Genomic DNA, 15,544 nt, shown 5'->3' with positions numbered 1-15,544 from the left:
TTTAAACAGTAGAAGTCCTTCAGAGTACAGTGTTAGAAATTAACTTCTTATGATGTTACGGTGGGTTAAATATGAATTGCTTATGACATTTAACACAAGCTCACCTAAAAAACTTCTGAACTTTCTCTTTGAATTCTTATCATTATCTCAGCCAAGGTACCATAGTTCAGGTACCTGATTGTATAAATACCCATTGATCCAATTATATATCAGATTCCCAGATCTTTAATTAACATGTCAAGTTGGGGGACAAAAGGACATCCTTTGCATTTTTATTAAGGAGTACATCAATTTTAGCTTGACTTCTCTTTTCTGTTTTTTTACAATAAAATGTGTAATTTGTGTGCAAACTCCAATAGTTTTTCACCTTCATTTGGTGATTTTGGGACTTGGTGATTTGAATAATTAATCTGCCCTCCTTTTTCTTTCTTCTATTATGTTTTCTCCTTGTTTCCCACTTACATTAAATGCAAATCAACACAAATAATCATCTCAATCAAACAAATCTATACCGCACGTTGTTTTTAACATGAAAAAAAAAAAACAACATAAACACAAACACATCTAACATAAAAAGCTGGAAATGCTTGTGTGGCGATGCCCCACAAAATAGGCCGCATCATAGAGGGCAGCCCGGCGGACCGCTGCGGGAAGCTGAAGGTCGGGGACCGGATTCTGGCCGTTAACGGTTGCTCCATCACGAACAAGTCGCACTCGGACATTGTCAACCTGATCAAGGAGGCTGGCAACACCGTCTCACTCAGGATCATTCCAGGCGATGGTAAGGCTCTCATCTTTCGACATCACACGGATGTTTCATAATGCATCATGATGTGACTTATTCATAGTTGTAGTGGGAGGCATAGGGCACCGATGCTTTTCAGAGACATGAGAAATTTTTTTATCAGGGCGTGGAGCCTTTTGTAAGAAGCAAAATCACTAGGTAGGAGTAAGGCAAAGTAAATTCTCCCTTTTCTTTGATTTTTGTCCATTTAGTTTCTGGATTGAACAAATTAAACACTTTTTCTTCTGGTGCTAATTTCACTAACTTTTACTATTAAATATAATAAATATCTCAGCACAGGCAGTCTACTTCCCAAAGCTGCATGTTTCCTGCAGGTGTTTTGATGTCTGTTAAACATAACATTTTGTCAATGCACAACTACAAACTTAATATATGATACATCATCACAAAGTGGCACAAAATTATGGAGTAGGAGGAATATTTTTGATAAATGTGCTTTGTATTTGTATTATGACCACCTGAGTCGATTCTTGCAGAACCACTGGTCACTGCAATTACAGCTGCAGATCTTTTGAGGTGTGTATCTACCAGATTCACACATAGAGAGACGACTGATGACTTTGTCCACTATTCTTTGAAAAACAGTTCAAATACAGTCAGACTGGATGGAGGGCCAGTGTAAGAACTGTTTTTCCAGGGGTGGGCAACTCCAGGCCTCGAGGGGCCGGTCTCCTACAACTTTTAGATGTATCTCTACTTCAACACACCTGAGTCAAATAATGAGGTCATTAGCAGGACTTTGGAGAACTTGACTGCACTTAGGAGGTGATTCAGCTACTGGATTCAAGTGTGTTGGACCAGGGAGACATCTAAGAGTTGCAGGACACCGGCCCTCGAGGACCAGGATTGCCCACCCCTGGGTTATTCTGTAGTCTGGTTTCATATTCTAATTGGATTTTGGTCTGGACTTTGACTAGACCATTGAAACACAGGAATATACTTTTATCTATATTATCCTACGTGAGAAGTTGATATCTGTAACTAGTTTAGAGCAGCTCTGTTGGTGTCCTGGCTCCTTCTTTGACTTTTTAAAGTTTATAATCTAACTCTTACTTTAATCATCATCCCTGAATTATCTGAAGTTGTTCTTGGTCTTCAGGATGTTGTTTGTGGACTATTGTTTATAACAAACCAATGTAAAACAGCTGATAATAAACTGAGTGCACATTACAGCTTGAGCCAACTGGATTTTATGCAGGTGTTTAAAGGAGAGAGGGCCTGAATATATAATTATGTCACTATTTTTTTTTCTTTTCCTTTCACTTCAAAATTATGTATCACATTGTATTGGTCTATCAGACAAAAATCCAACAAAATGCACTGAAGTTTGGATTTTCATCCTGACATAATATATAAAAGTTAGTGGGGTTTGAATAGTTTTGCAAATCACTGTATATCATCTTCAGATAGAAAAATACTGGTTCAACGGACACAGAACATTTTAAAAATGAATTTTCCAAAGATTAGGGCCAAAAGTGGTGACAAGAGTCACCATCAGTGTGAAACCTATACATATACTAGAAACACAATCCAAGAGGGACTTGGATTGATCTCTGTAGGACAGTCATATTTTTTTGGAGATTAGTGAAAAGTGACTAAGGTGCCTAAGAAGAATGAAACGGGCTGATATTCTAGAGCTATGCTCCTTCCAATTGAAAGTAGCCTTTTTTAAGTTTTTGATCTTAAACTAGTCAAAACAATAAGAGAGAGTCTTTTGTTACTGTGAAATAAAATAATTATTTACAGTGTGTTTACTTTTATTAGAAGTTTATTTAATATTAATCTTACAATGTTTAATCATTTTATTATGTCTCACTCAGTCTTACAGAGTCATTGTTTCTCTTTTTAGCCTTCACAGTTTGCCTCAGTGTGTCAGAAGCTTAGCAACAGGCGATTAGTAAATAGTTTTCATACCTTGCGGAGTGACAAGACCAGACCAACGGCGGAGCGATTATTATTAGGCATAGAATATTCTGTCTGAAACCCATTTTTAACTGAAAGTTGCATTTTTCTCTGTGTGTGTATTAATCTGATTAGCTCCTTGGGAATGTTGGTGATGACACTGTCTGTGGGAGAAGGACGTATACAGTATATGTAGAGAGGTGATTCCTTTGTATAGTTAGATCTCTTCTGAGCTCTCCATCTGTGCAGATGTGAAATAAAGCTGTGTTTTGTTCTTTCTCTTTAACAAGGTTTGGACTTTGTTAATTTTTCTCGCTCCACATTACATTTGTGTTGTTTCCGATCCATGCAAAAGGGTCCAGTGTTGTCAGTGAGCAAAATAGCAGATGACAGCATCACACACAGTTAGCATCAGATCAATACAGCTGCCTAAGGGTGATTTAAGAAACTCTTTTGGACAGTGGTATTTTGTTCACCACAGTGCCTTTTAGAGACCTCGCTCTGGGCTGAGGCATTTAATAAAAACACCCACTTTATTTAACTTCTTGTCCCTCTATTTTCAGAATCTTCCAATGCTTCTCTGCTGACTAATGCAGAGAAAATAGCTACCATAACGACCACACACACACCTCAGACCACAGAGTTAAGGTAGGTCCTGATACATTTTTAAGTTTCAAATTTCATATGTAATAATAATAGTAAAGCTTAATGTGGCATAAAATATATTGCCAGCATGAAATCTTTGTTTTCTTTTTGAAAGGAATCATTCGAAGTCAAAAGGTGCTCCTCCTCCACCTCCTTCACAAACTCAAATGCAGGTAAGTGTCAGTATTTTCAATGCAGTTAACTGATTTTCTACTTGCGATTGCCATGTATATGTTAAGACATGAAGTCATGGTTTACGTTCTGCCTAAAACTATAACAAATGTGTTGAATCATTTAAGCGCTCTGGGAAAATACATTCAAAACTAGTTAAAGTGTATCTAAGTCCAAATAACCTATTTTTGGTTATAAACTGTCTAATTTGGTTTGTAAGGGTGCTATTTTTATATTGCTTTTGTGTAAATTTGTTTTGTTTTGCAATATTTTGCCAATCTAGCACTCAAATAATGTTTATATTTCTTGTGGTGAGGAAATTTGTGAATTGTCACCTCTCTAAAGAAACACAAACTGATTTATGACAACAACAGCGAGTCTCTTGAGAAGAGCATAACTTTTGTGTACTTCATCTGTAATTAAAAAAAGGGACTGGATAAAAGAAGACAGAAATGTTCTTAAACCTTTTCAACCGCAGTATATTTTACTAATCAGTAGGGGGCAGTAACACACCAAGAGACGGACGTAGAAGGGATAAGTTGAAGACTAAGAATGCAAATTAAACCACGGGATGAGTTGAACTTTCACTTCATTTCATTTTTAGCAGCATTATAAAAAAAGTCATAATGTGCACACAATGACTTGTAGTGAGTTGTACGGGAAACTGGCACAATTTATTTATTATTTAGCAGCAACATAAATTAAACTACAATTTTTTCATTTGTTTGGACTCGCAAACAAAATATAGATTGTAGTTTTTACATTTGACATGTGTTAAAATGCCTGATAAGTGAGAGCGGTTTGCATGGTGTGCATTGTTTTGCACACCAATACAACTGATGTCGCAGAAAAACATTAAATATGTGTGACTTTGTTACTGCATTGCACAGTGATGGCATTTCGAAGTCAACTCAGTCATTCTTTTGGTTCCCTTATTAATGTACTGAAGGAGTTTTGCATTTATCAAAGAAATGGTGGAAAGGAATATAGTGATATCAAATTAATACAATATTTAGACAAAAAGCTGTTTTCTTATGTTTAGAGATTAGGGTATGATGTGTGACAGACCTTTTATATACCTACATTGGTATGAACTTTTATCTAACATTTTGTTGACTAGTCTAATTATGTTCTCACATAGAAATCTTGTGTTTGAAGCAAACTTTGGATGAGGAAACTTTGGGGTGCAGCCCTTGTGCTGCCCTTGCTTGGTGATCTGCACCCTGCTCACATGTACTTCTGCATTAATTATTCATGTATTCCGCTGTATTGTACTGCCATTGACATTTTGAGGGGTTTTTTGTGGAACACGACTTGATTAGTTCTGAAGTTTGGACTTATCAGTCGCTGTCCTCAGCACAATGAATAAGTCACTGTTTCCTAGTGTTTCTCGTGTATAGATATATACTTTTTCTTACACCACAGGATGCCGAGTACTATTCTGTGGACCTGGAGAGGGACAGCAAAGGATTTGGCTTCAGCCTAAGAGGAGGCCGGGAATACAACATGGACCTTTACGTGCTGAGATTAGCGGAGGATGGGGCTGCTGTCAGAAATGGCAAGATGAGGGTATGAAACTCACAAGTTCCCTCTGATTCTCTACTAAGAACATTTTGTCAGGCTAAATTTCCTCTTTTCGCATTATTTATGAGGCCACTTTATCACTTGGCTGTCCCAGTTACTTACCTTCTCCGTTGCAGGTGGGAGATGAGATTCTGGAGATTAACGGTGAGAGCACAAAGAACATGAAGCATTCACGAGCCATTGAACTGATCAAGAACGGAGGTCGGAGGGCGCGGCTTGTCCTGAAGAGAGGCGATGGATCAGTACCTGAATATGGTAGGTTAACATGCAGCAGATGCTTTACTTCCCTTCAAGTAAAGAAGTCGGATCTTTTTTTCATGTAATAAACTCAGTAGAATAGAAAATTTATTTCCTGAACAGATACATCTTTATTGTATATTTAACAATATTTTAGAATAATAAATGCATATTTTATTCTATAGGGCCCCATGCAGAAAACTTGAAAAATCCAGCTTTTTACATGAGTACAGTTATTCAGTGGGACAAAGCTACTAATAAAAAGAAATACAATTTACAATTAGATATACAGTATGTACCACATTTACTGGCAATCCTTTATAATATTGATGCCTATAGAGAATATAGAGCGGAATCTTTTGCCATTTTTTTTTTTTTTTTGCAGTCTTTAGAGATCTGCCCAGAATTTTTATGCACTCTTCTCTTCAGCTTCAGTTTTTGGTTTGAGGACTTAGATGACCATGAAAGATGGTGGATTTTGTCTCTGTCAAGGTTTTTATGTGTTGATTTGGTATGTTTTCTAGATCATTACATTTAAAAAAAAAAAAAAAAAACAATGTTGATCTGAGACTATTGTAATTTTATGTTAAAATCAAGATCTTCTTGTATTTCAAGGAGTTTATTTTGCCATGCACTCATTGAGCCTTCGTAGATGAAATATAATCACAGCGCCACAGATTCTCCACCTTGCTTAATAAAGGGCATTAGTACTTTTTCACAAATTAATTAATGTAGACACACCTGAACTGTTGAAGACTTTTTGTATCTTACCAAAGTACCTTCTAATCATATACATATTTCTTTAGAATTCTCATTTTTCTTATTACTGAATAAATGTATTCAAGATAAGATTGGAATTTTCTGAAAGATTAATACACTACCTTTTTACCGTTATGTTAATACCAATAACTGAGGAGATCTGTATTGACAAAAGAATGACTAAACTTATATAGTGGGATTTATACAGGAAACTGTACAGTAAAGATGTTGCATAGGTTTAACAATGCCTTTGCTCTTCGGAGCTCTGTTCTCTACTGTTGTATTATTTCTCATAGTAATCCAGAGATTTATGTTGGGGATCATTTTTAAAAATTGAAGTGAAGAATATTTTTGTCTTTCACGCCAAACCCCTTCTTCTCTCAACGGATGTACTGTAAAACAGCTTGTCTGTTCTATTTGTCTTCTTCTCTCGCCTCCTCCTTCCTTCTCTCTGATCGTCTCTTGTTGCTGGGCTCTTCCTCCTCTCTCCAGCGATGATGGCTCCTCATCTCGCTGTTGGTACATTGAGGAATGACAAGATGGGAGAGCCCTGTTTCTACCTAATGGGCCAAAATCAGACAACGGTTTGTAGTAAAAAAAAAATAAAAACAACAACAACTCTGTCCCAGTTCACTCTCCCCGTCATCTCCCCTCTCCTCACTTTGAGTTTTTATACAGCCTTCCAGCTCATCCTGACCTGCATCCTACTTTGTTTGTGTTTGTGTGCGGATGTGTTTACACTGTAGACATACTTTATGTCTCATCACGCTTGAATTAAACTGTATTTATGTGGCTTCTGTCAGTCCATATAAACCGTACCCTTCTGCCACTTAAAAAAAACTTCTTTTTTTTTTAATGGAACTAACTTAACGCCACCTCTCATCACATGCTGCTGCCATAGCAACCTGTGTTATTTGGCAGACATTCAGCCAAATGCACATTTTAAATTTGGTTTTGGTTTGCCTTTATCATACTGTTTGGAATGACCTCCTAGGTGCCTGCTGTGTCATTGATAACCGCTGCCCTTCACTTGCTGATGTGTTGCTCCTGCTTTTGCTGATGTAACCTGTTTAAAAACGTAAACTCAACTCCCAGAGAATATTTGTGGTTTTTTTTATTATTATTTTTGCAAAGATTTAAATTTGAATCTGACATATCAATTTAGAAAAGGCTGCTTGTTTATTTGGAAAACATGCAGCATATTAAAAGAACACATCTTTGCATGATATTCATAGCTGCATTGATTTGTGTTGTGCCAGTGCAAGCAATCACATAATGCAACAGAAAAGTCATCTGTGCAACATACGGTAAATGTAACTCAAATCTATTTGCATTCTTCAAATCCCTCTCCCTTTTGCCTTTCCTGCAGACGGCAGCAGTGACGGGCACCCTCCCGCACCCAGGGCACAAAACACTCCGGAAGTGAGAACGTTGCCACCAAAAAGCCGATATCACACCTCATTGGAGTCCAGTTATCCACCAGACTTTCACAAACCATCACGCCTGGAGGAGGCTGCACGTGGCCGAGGTATGGACAAAAACAGGGACTGGGCTGGCTCGGATCTGATGGACTTCCACGGCCGGCAGTTTAATCCCCATCATCATCACACCTGGAATAACAGTCACAGTCAAAGTACCCTCCGACAGGAGTCTCCCGACAACAGCAATGACAGCAGCGCTGGCAACAAGAAGAGCCAAGGCCGCAAAGTCAAGAAGTCTGAATCAGAGAGTGGTATCTCCAAGCTCCTGAAAACTCTGAGGAAGGACAACTCGGGAAAGAAGGCTGCTGCTGCTGCTGAAAAACTGCGGGGTCAAGAGCTCTCGAGCAGCAGTTCTACCCTGGACAGAAGGTTTCAGTTGCACCGTCGTGGCTCCCTCGATCGCTCACCAACCAGGAAGCGCAACTCATCTCCAGATCGTCGGCGGGCGAAATCCATGGACCGCAGGGCAGAGCGTGCGCACCGGGACCACACACCTGAGAAGGAGTACGATGATGGAGGGTTCCTCTCGGTCACCCCTGAGCGGAAACTCTTCGAACGGAAGCACCTCAAGGAGTCCCAGGTAGCTGGACGAGTGAGCGAGTCGTCCACCCCGGACCGCGTCAACAACAGAGGGGATTCTCTCCCCAGAGGCCGTTCGTATGAGAAAGCTACTAAGAATGGCAATCTTCTGAGAGACTCTTCCTCAGAGAGGAAGGAGGAGAGAAACCGGATGAACGGGACAATGGAGAGGCGATACAGATCGGAGCAGGACTCTTCCCCTGACAGCAACTATAGCCGGGATGAGCTGAACTATGCAGCAGCGCCCAGACTGAAGGACTATTACAGCATGATGAAGAACAACGCTGCACACAACAATGCTACCTACAACAAGACAGGACCCATCAATAACGCCGGAGGCCGCAGCTCAAACCAGATCCCTGAGCCCAAGAGAAGGCTGTACAAAGAAAATTCTAAAGACCTCAGTATCTAGAGGGAGGAGAGTACCCTCACTGCTCTCTCCTCTGTCCGTACAAACTACATAACATACACTGGAATTGGACTTGTAACAATACTAACTCTTACTCTTTATTTGGTTGAATTGTTTATGAATTGATTTGATTGACTAAACTACTTGTGGTCCCATCTAGAGATTTATAAAAACAGCAGGAGTACAATCCCTCTATCAGTTTATACTGGTTGTGTTGTCATTGTTCTTGTTATTTTGAGCATAACAGAGGTTGTTGTACTGTAGTAAAGGTATTGTATGTGCCTGCATATGAAATCAGTGATATTGCTTTTTGTAGGCATTGTTGACTTTAAATATTTGTTCCCTTCAAAGGTCTGAATAATGCTTCCATTTGTGGTAAATCCTAAATCCTGAGCTTGTTTTTGAAATTATTTTAGGTGTCCTTTTCGCTCCTGAATTACTGACACTATAACTACTGATGGTTCACAAGAACTGTGGAAGTAAAGCAAAGCTCTACATTTAAATTGGATGGTGAAACTAGAGCATTAAATTATAAATAGTAATAATATATGAAATTTCTAATTTTGCTCTATTTATTTAGAATTTCACTCGCATCTTGAGTGAGCTTAATGAAATCCTTAAGGGCTGAGGTAGAAGTGTAAGCATGCTGTACTTCAACTTATGTTGCATCATTGTTTGACAGCCCATATTATTCCTATTAGAAATTATTTTCAGTGACTCTGAGGCCCTTTCTACATTAACACAGATGTTTTCTGCTGTGCTTCCACCTACCATCCATAGAGTTTCCAATTAAAAACTACATATAAAAAAAGCACTATAAGGCAAAGATTTGTAAAAACTTTCTCTCCACTGAATGTCCAGAGATTATATAGGAAACAATGACCTAGAGAAACACTTTTCTTAGACTTGATACACATTTCTTTTCTAGAAACCACAGCATCAGTAGAGCCAATTTAATTGATCTTTTCTTCAAAAGAAGGCGGAAGTTAAAGAACATATTTCCTAATTTTTACAGCTTTTCCTTTTCAAATGTGCTCAGCCTTATATCTCACAGTAGATTTATTAATTTCCATTCAGTTTTTAATATTTCTAGAGTGGTTTAGCTTGGATTTGAGTTTTTGGTAAGTAGAAGGTGAGTTTTTGGTAAGAGAAAGTGAAGAATATTTTTTAAAAAGTCAGTGTGTGCTATAAATGTGTTTACTCTGGATATGTGGTGATTAACCAAAATTGTGACTTAGAATCTGACTTTGTAATTGCCTGCTCTTCCTTTCTATGCTAAAAACTGTAACAACAGTGGGGTAATTATTCTTTGCCACATCGCTCTTGATTTGTCCGGACTCTCCTCCCAGTAAGCTGAAGAAGATCTGAGGACAAAGGATAAACTCAGTGAAAGGAAATACGATCCAGTTTTGAAAGAATCTTTACCCTAGCACCGCTTTAACCAGGATTAATATTATTTTAAAATTGTCATTAATGCTAGCATTATCACCACCTGCTGGCGAAGCACAGTTATTACAACATTTAAAAGTTGTGCTACTGAATGCAGATAGATTTTTAACAAAGGACGAAAACATTGAAAATATCTAGAGTAGTATAGCTGGGACCTGAGACTTTTTGTTTAAACCAAATGACTAGTTTTGCCCTTCTCTACACTGAAGCAGCCTCTTTCTACTACATCCGAATCTGTTCATGACAGAGTGAGTTTCCCAAATTTCTCAAGAAGCCTGTGTAGTAATTTAGAAAAGTCAGCATTTTTGCCATACTGCCAGCTGAAGCTGCCATAAAGTACGTTTATTCAGATATGCCAAAAAAAATCATTAATTATCCCTGTGCAAGATGCATGTGTAAGTTAAAATGTAGTGTAACAACCTTGTTAGGCCTAAAGAAACACTGTAATCCCCAACACTTATTTCTAGCCCAGTTCTCATATTTATTACACCCATTGTCCATCCTCTGGGCCCTGACACGTTGAGCTGATGAGGTTTGTTGGCACGGTAACGTACAGTGAGTCCTGGTAGATGAGACAACTATTTCTGCCACTCTGAGCCACACTGTCACGCCACTGAAGTCTGACTGCTGCTTTTTCATGTTTTTGTTTTTGTGTGATTATTCTCTGTTTTATGTTTTGTTTGAAAACTAGAACTATATATTGGATGAACCACAACAAATGCATTGTTTCATCACCGGTGTCACTATGGTACTGTATTCAATAAAAATACAAAACCAAACAAAAAATGAGAGAGGGAGAGATAGAGTCACAGTTAGGAGGTTGGTCATCACCTGTAAAGAGATTTTCTCTCCCAATGTAACTACTAGGAACTTGTCAAGGAATAAAATGTTGCCTTTTTCTTGCACAAAACAGAAATTTATGAAGAACCTCTGCAGTGAGGAATGTGATATTGTGTTTATATCTCTGAAATGGACCTGACAATTTATGGTAAATATGTTGATTTACTCTGGGTCAGGTATATAAAGACATTTTAAAAATGAAAGACTGTATTTGGTCAATCAACAGCTGATAAATGGTTTGAATCTCTCTATGGTTAGCCTGCCTTTGTATTATAAAGCACTTGTATGCAGTCTGTGTTCTTCAAGCATTATTTCTTGCAGTGTGCTCCAGACATAATGCTGTCTCTGTGTTGATAAAAGCAGTACATGTATATGGGCCAATCTTTTTTTATATAACTATGCATATATAAATACTACATTGTCCATAGCTTTATTTGACCCATGAAGCTATACATAACATTAGTCAAAGTAAAAGTAGATGTGGACTTATCCAGCTTCTTTTCCTTCAGATGGATTACAATGTATATGTAGCTATCAAAAGAAGTCTGTGGATGCTATTTTTATTATCAAATAAAGTTTTGCATACAAATTCAAAAGGATTTCACTTCTCTACACAGCTGGTTGTCCCACGAGAAGCATTTTGATTTTCTTTGTCTCTTTCAGTAAAAAAAAAAAAACACATTAAATTTCAACATGAAATGTGCCATTCGACTTATTGGAGCAACTAACCCATTGAGGAGAAATTACTTCGACATTGAAAACCCTTTTCGTCTATCTCCGTAGTTTTTTTTTTTTTTTTTTGGTGCTGAAAGCATCACAATTACTTTCAAATGGATGTATCATATCCAACAGTTATCATATATAGAATCCAACTGTTAGAGCATTTTTTGTTAAAGAGAAACTATGCAGTTCCCACATTTGAATTGTACTGTAAAATGATAAGTAATGAGTCATTCTCACAATAACGCTTTGGATTTGAAGGTTCTGTTTTACTTTGAGTCCTCTCGTTCAAAATTCATGCAGGGAATAAAAAGAATATTAATCTATAAATAAATAATTTATGCATGTGTAATCCCAGAGCAATGACCTCATGTTTTAGTAATGATTTCAGTTTTATTCTCGTCTAAAACTCTGTTAATTAAGATCCATTCTTTACTCTTCTTTAGTTTTCTGGTAAATTATTTTAGTTATAACATCAGTATATTCTTCTGCGCACCAATTGTACTTCTCCATATTCATAACCTTTGTTTGAAGGTCTCTTTTGGTAATATAAGTATTAATCCTTAATCTTTATTAACCGTTTATTTCTAAGGCAGTGTTTGTAATCAGATAAACCATGTTGTGACATGTCCATTTATATTTATATGTATCCTTGTTAAGATTAATATCTTAATCCCTTTATAATGCTAAGATCTAAATCCGAGGTGACCTGAGACTGAAATTAGATTGTATTAGCTTTGCAGGTACCACATAAAGAATATTTTAAATGTTATATAAAAATTGTATATGATATATTTCTGAGGTAGACATCACCAAAGCAGGCTAAAACAGAAGAAGTAGAAATTGACTCCAGACATAAATGCATTTTGAATAGGTCATTGACATTTATTTATTTATCTGAATAAATATACTACAGTCATATGAACTTTTCCACCCAAGTTAAAATTAAAACATAAACAGGATGAGTCATTTGCAAAGTGCGATTTATTTTACGTTGCCTTGATTACATGCCTCTACATTCAAAAATAAGCCAGTATCATATAGGATCCAACTGATAGAGAATAAGATTTTTCCCCTTTATTCTGAGGAAATAAATACTCATAGACTGATAAGTCGGATATTCTGTACATACAGGAACAACTCTGTAATAGGCTGACCTTCCCTGCAACTGTCTTTAGGTTGAACCAAGTCGTTTGTACAAATAAAAAAGAGGAAGTTATTTCTGTAGACGTTAGCCTTCAGTCGTTTCCCTGGGGGAGTGGAAGTCTTCTTCTTGGATAGTGGATTATGAAGCCTGTGCCTGTTGCTCCATTTATGCAGGAGACACGGAGCTGGAGGACACAGAGGAGGCCTCGGTTTTGGAGGCAGTGGTGGATGCTCCCTCCTCCTCTTCGAAGGGATTCTTTCCGCAGCACAAGGTGGTGATCATGCAGTGGCGGAACTGCTTGTTCATGCAGATGTAGATCATTGGGTTGTAGATGGAGGCTGACTTGGCAAAGAAAGCTGGGATGGTCATTAAGAGAGGTCCAAACTCAGAACCCTGATGTGTGAAGATGTACCAGGCCACACTGGCGTAAGGAAGCCAGCAAATCAGGAAGCCGATGACCATGATAACGACCATGCGGGTGACTTCCCTCTCAGCTCTCTGGGTGGTCTCAGACTCCTGCTGGGCGGCAGCAGCCTCCTTGACGGCACAGAGCAGACGGCCATAGCAGAAGAACACAACGGCAAGAGGAATGCAGAAGTGGCAGATGAACATGTAGATAACAAAAGACTCATTGTTGAAACCCTCAGCACGGGTATAGTAGTCGACTCCGCATGAGCACTGCATGCCCTCTGGGATGTAACGAGACCAGCCGACAAGAGGGGGGGCAGCACAGCCATTGGCCATGATCCAGGTGAAGACCAGACCCATAATAGCATGATTCTCACCGAAGCGGAAGTTGCTGATGGGCTTGCAGACAACTAGCCACCTTTCAACAGCCAGAACAACCAGTGACCAGAGACCGATTTCACCACCCAGGGTAGCAAAGTATCCTTCCAGATTGCAGCCAAGGCGCCCGAGGACAAAGTAGCCATGCATAGAGGTGTACATCGTTGTGGTGAATCCTCCAAACACCATGAAAAGGTCAGCCACAGCAAGGTTGAGCAGGATGTAGTTTAGAGGGGTTCGCAGCTTCTTGTGTTCCATGGTGACATAGAGGGTGAGAAAGTTGATGGGGAAGCCGACGAGAATGAGGAAAAACATGTAGGCACCCAGACAAGCGTAGGCTGCTGGGCTGACAAGGTAGTACTGAGGATATTCATAAGGACTCCGGACAATACCAGTGGTATTAACCATAGGGACATAAAAATAGGGTCCCTCTGTGCCGTTCATGGTTGCGGTTTGTGGTTGCTCTCAGCCCCGCGGTGGTGTTTCTTCTGGCTGTTTGAGATTACGATGGAGATGGACCTTGCTACAAATGGATCTGGTGGCCTCAGCTGGGCTTTTAAAAGGCACATCGTGGATTATCAGTTTCCAAATCTGTCAGCACAAATTGATTTAGGCCACAGTTAATATCTAATCCAGCCGTCACTGCAAACATAACTGACCACTCATCAAGATATTAAGATTACACCTGCTCATGCCTTTCTTGGAGATGTTCAATAGATATCTACTACAAACCTTGATTGCAACCAGTTATATTGTCCTCAGAAATAAATGGTAAACAACCAGTTTGAGTTGACATGATGATTTAAATTGTCACTTCGGATATCCTGTCCCTGGAAAGTAAATTATACATCCTAAGCACCAACTGGAAGATTTCCTAAAAATCTTTAATGTGTTTGGTAAAATAATTTGCTGATTTGTTGATTTGTAAAGAAAAAAAACGAACAAACAAAAAAAAAACAACACAGTTTAGACATACAAATATTTGCAAATGGTTGCATTCATGCTGCACTTGCTTCAAAGAAATGACCCAGAAGTGAGTCTTGATTTGAGTGGGGATCTGTGGCATATGTGAGAATTTTGACCATATCATCCTTTTTAGCTCTATTTTCTAACTACTAGCTGGATAAATTTGAATACTTAATGTATTAAGGTGATATGTATCTGTGTAATGAGGGAGTGTCTGGGCTAAGAAGGTCAACACCCAATATGATATATATACTTGAAATTGCTAAGATATTTGGGTGTGATTTTGTAACAAATAGTCCATGGGATTGTAACATGTTGACAAAAAAGATGCACATTTCCTGCCAAGGATTTGAAATCAAGTGTGAAGCTACCTGGAATCATTATCTTCCAGTTCTGTTATATTTCAGAATGGCAACCTACTTGGAGTACTCAGAAGTACAAGGTGTTCAGAGGTCAAAGACGTGACCAAGGTAAGCAAGACCACTTTTGAACAAGACACATCAGTTGAAGTGTTTAGACTGGGCCAAGAAATATCTGAAGACAGATTCTTCAAAGGTTTTATGGATGAAAACAGAGTGACTTAACGATTGTGTGGCTGGATCTGTAACAGGCACAGAGCTCCACTTTGAGTCAGACACCAGCAAGGTGGAGGTGGGGTCCTGGTATGGGCTGGTATTACTAAATATGAGGTGCTTGGACCTTTTCAGGTTGAATATGGGCTCAAAATCAACTCTTCAAGATGCAGGAACAAGTCTGCATCTTTCTAAAAAAGACTTGTTCCATACATGCACTTGTTCCATACATGCATTGAAGTACAATGAAGGACAGTGTTCCATACATGCATTGAAGTACTCAAGTGCATGACTAGCCAATAAAGGAGTTAAAAATGAAAAACATGGCAATGGGTAGTTTTCAAATGGGAGACTTTTAGTGAACAAACAGTCCTCCTCTCTAAACAGTGTCTGGGAGGCTGTGATTGCTGCTGCACAAAAAGTTGATCATCAACTGATCAATAAACTCATAGACTCCATGAATGGAAGAAAAGAACCATGGCTACATTAGTC

At 38.6% G+C, this 15,544-nt stretch overlaps 2 protein-coding genes across 20 annotated transcripts in view; one reads left to right on the top strand and one right to left on the bottom strand.

Moving 5' to 3' along the window:
* LOC102229610 (membrane-associated guanylate kinase, WW and PDZ domain-containing protein 1-like) overlaps nt 1–11,457 on the top strand; it is a 102,940-nt gene extending 91,483 nt beyond the window's left edge. For 14 of the 19 annotated variants that reach the window (XM_023340583.1, XM_023340578.1, XM_023340540.1 and 11 more), the window contains 6 exons: nt 578–781; nt 3,271–3,355; nt 3,468–3,525; nt 4,949–5,092; nt 5,224–5,362; nt 7,473–11,457. In XM_023340583.1, the coding sequence (XP_023196351.1) occupies nt 578–781; nt 3,271–3,355; nt 3,468–3,525; nt 4,949–5,092; nt 5,224–5,362; nt 7,473–8,575 (1,733 nt within the window). In that variant the 3' untranslated portion in view covers nt 8,576–11,457. Of the gene's footprint in view, nt 1–577; nt 782–3,270; nt 3,356–3,467; nt 3,526–4,948; nt 5,093–5,223; nt 5,363–6,595; nt 6,688–7,472 lie in introns of all 19 variants that reach the window. The other 5 variants (XM_023340596.1, XM_023340609.1, XM_023340591.1 and 2 more) reach the window with 2 other exon arrangements.
* Nucleotides 11,458–12,547: 1,090 nt separating this feature from the next.
* On the bottom strand, nt 12,548–14,046 carry LOC102229349 (rhodopsin). The gene has a single exon (XM_005805648.2). It carries the CDS (start codon nt 13,956–13,958, stop codon nt 12,894–12,896), a length of 1,065 nt encoding a protein of 354 aa, XP_005805705.1. The 5' UTR covers nt 13,959–14,046; the 3' UTR covers nt 12,548–12,893.
* Nucleotides 14,047–15,544: the final 1,498 nt, after the last annotated feature.

Source organism: Xiphophorus maculatus, chromosome 1 (genome assembly GCF_002775205.1).
Source record: "Xiphophorus maculatus strain JP 163 A chromosome 1, X_maculatus-5.0-male, whole genome shotgun sequence".
NCBI lineage: Eukaryota > Metazoa > Chordata > Actinopteri > Cyprinodontiformes > Poeciliidae > Xiphophorus > Xiphophorus maculatus.
This window is presented reverse-complemented; position numbering and strand designations above follow the sequence as displayed.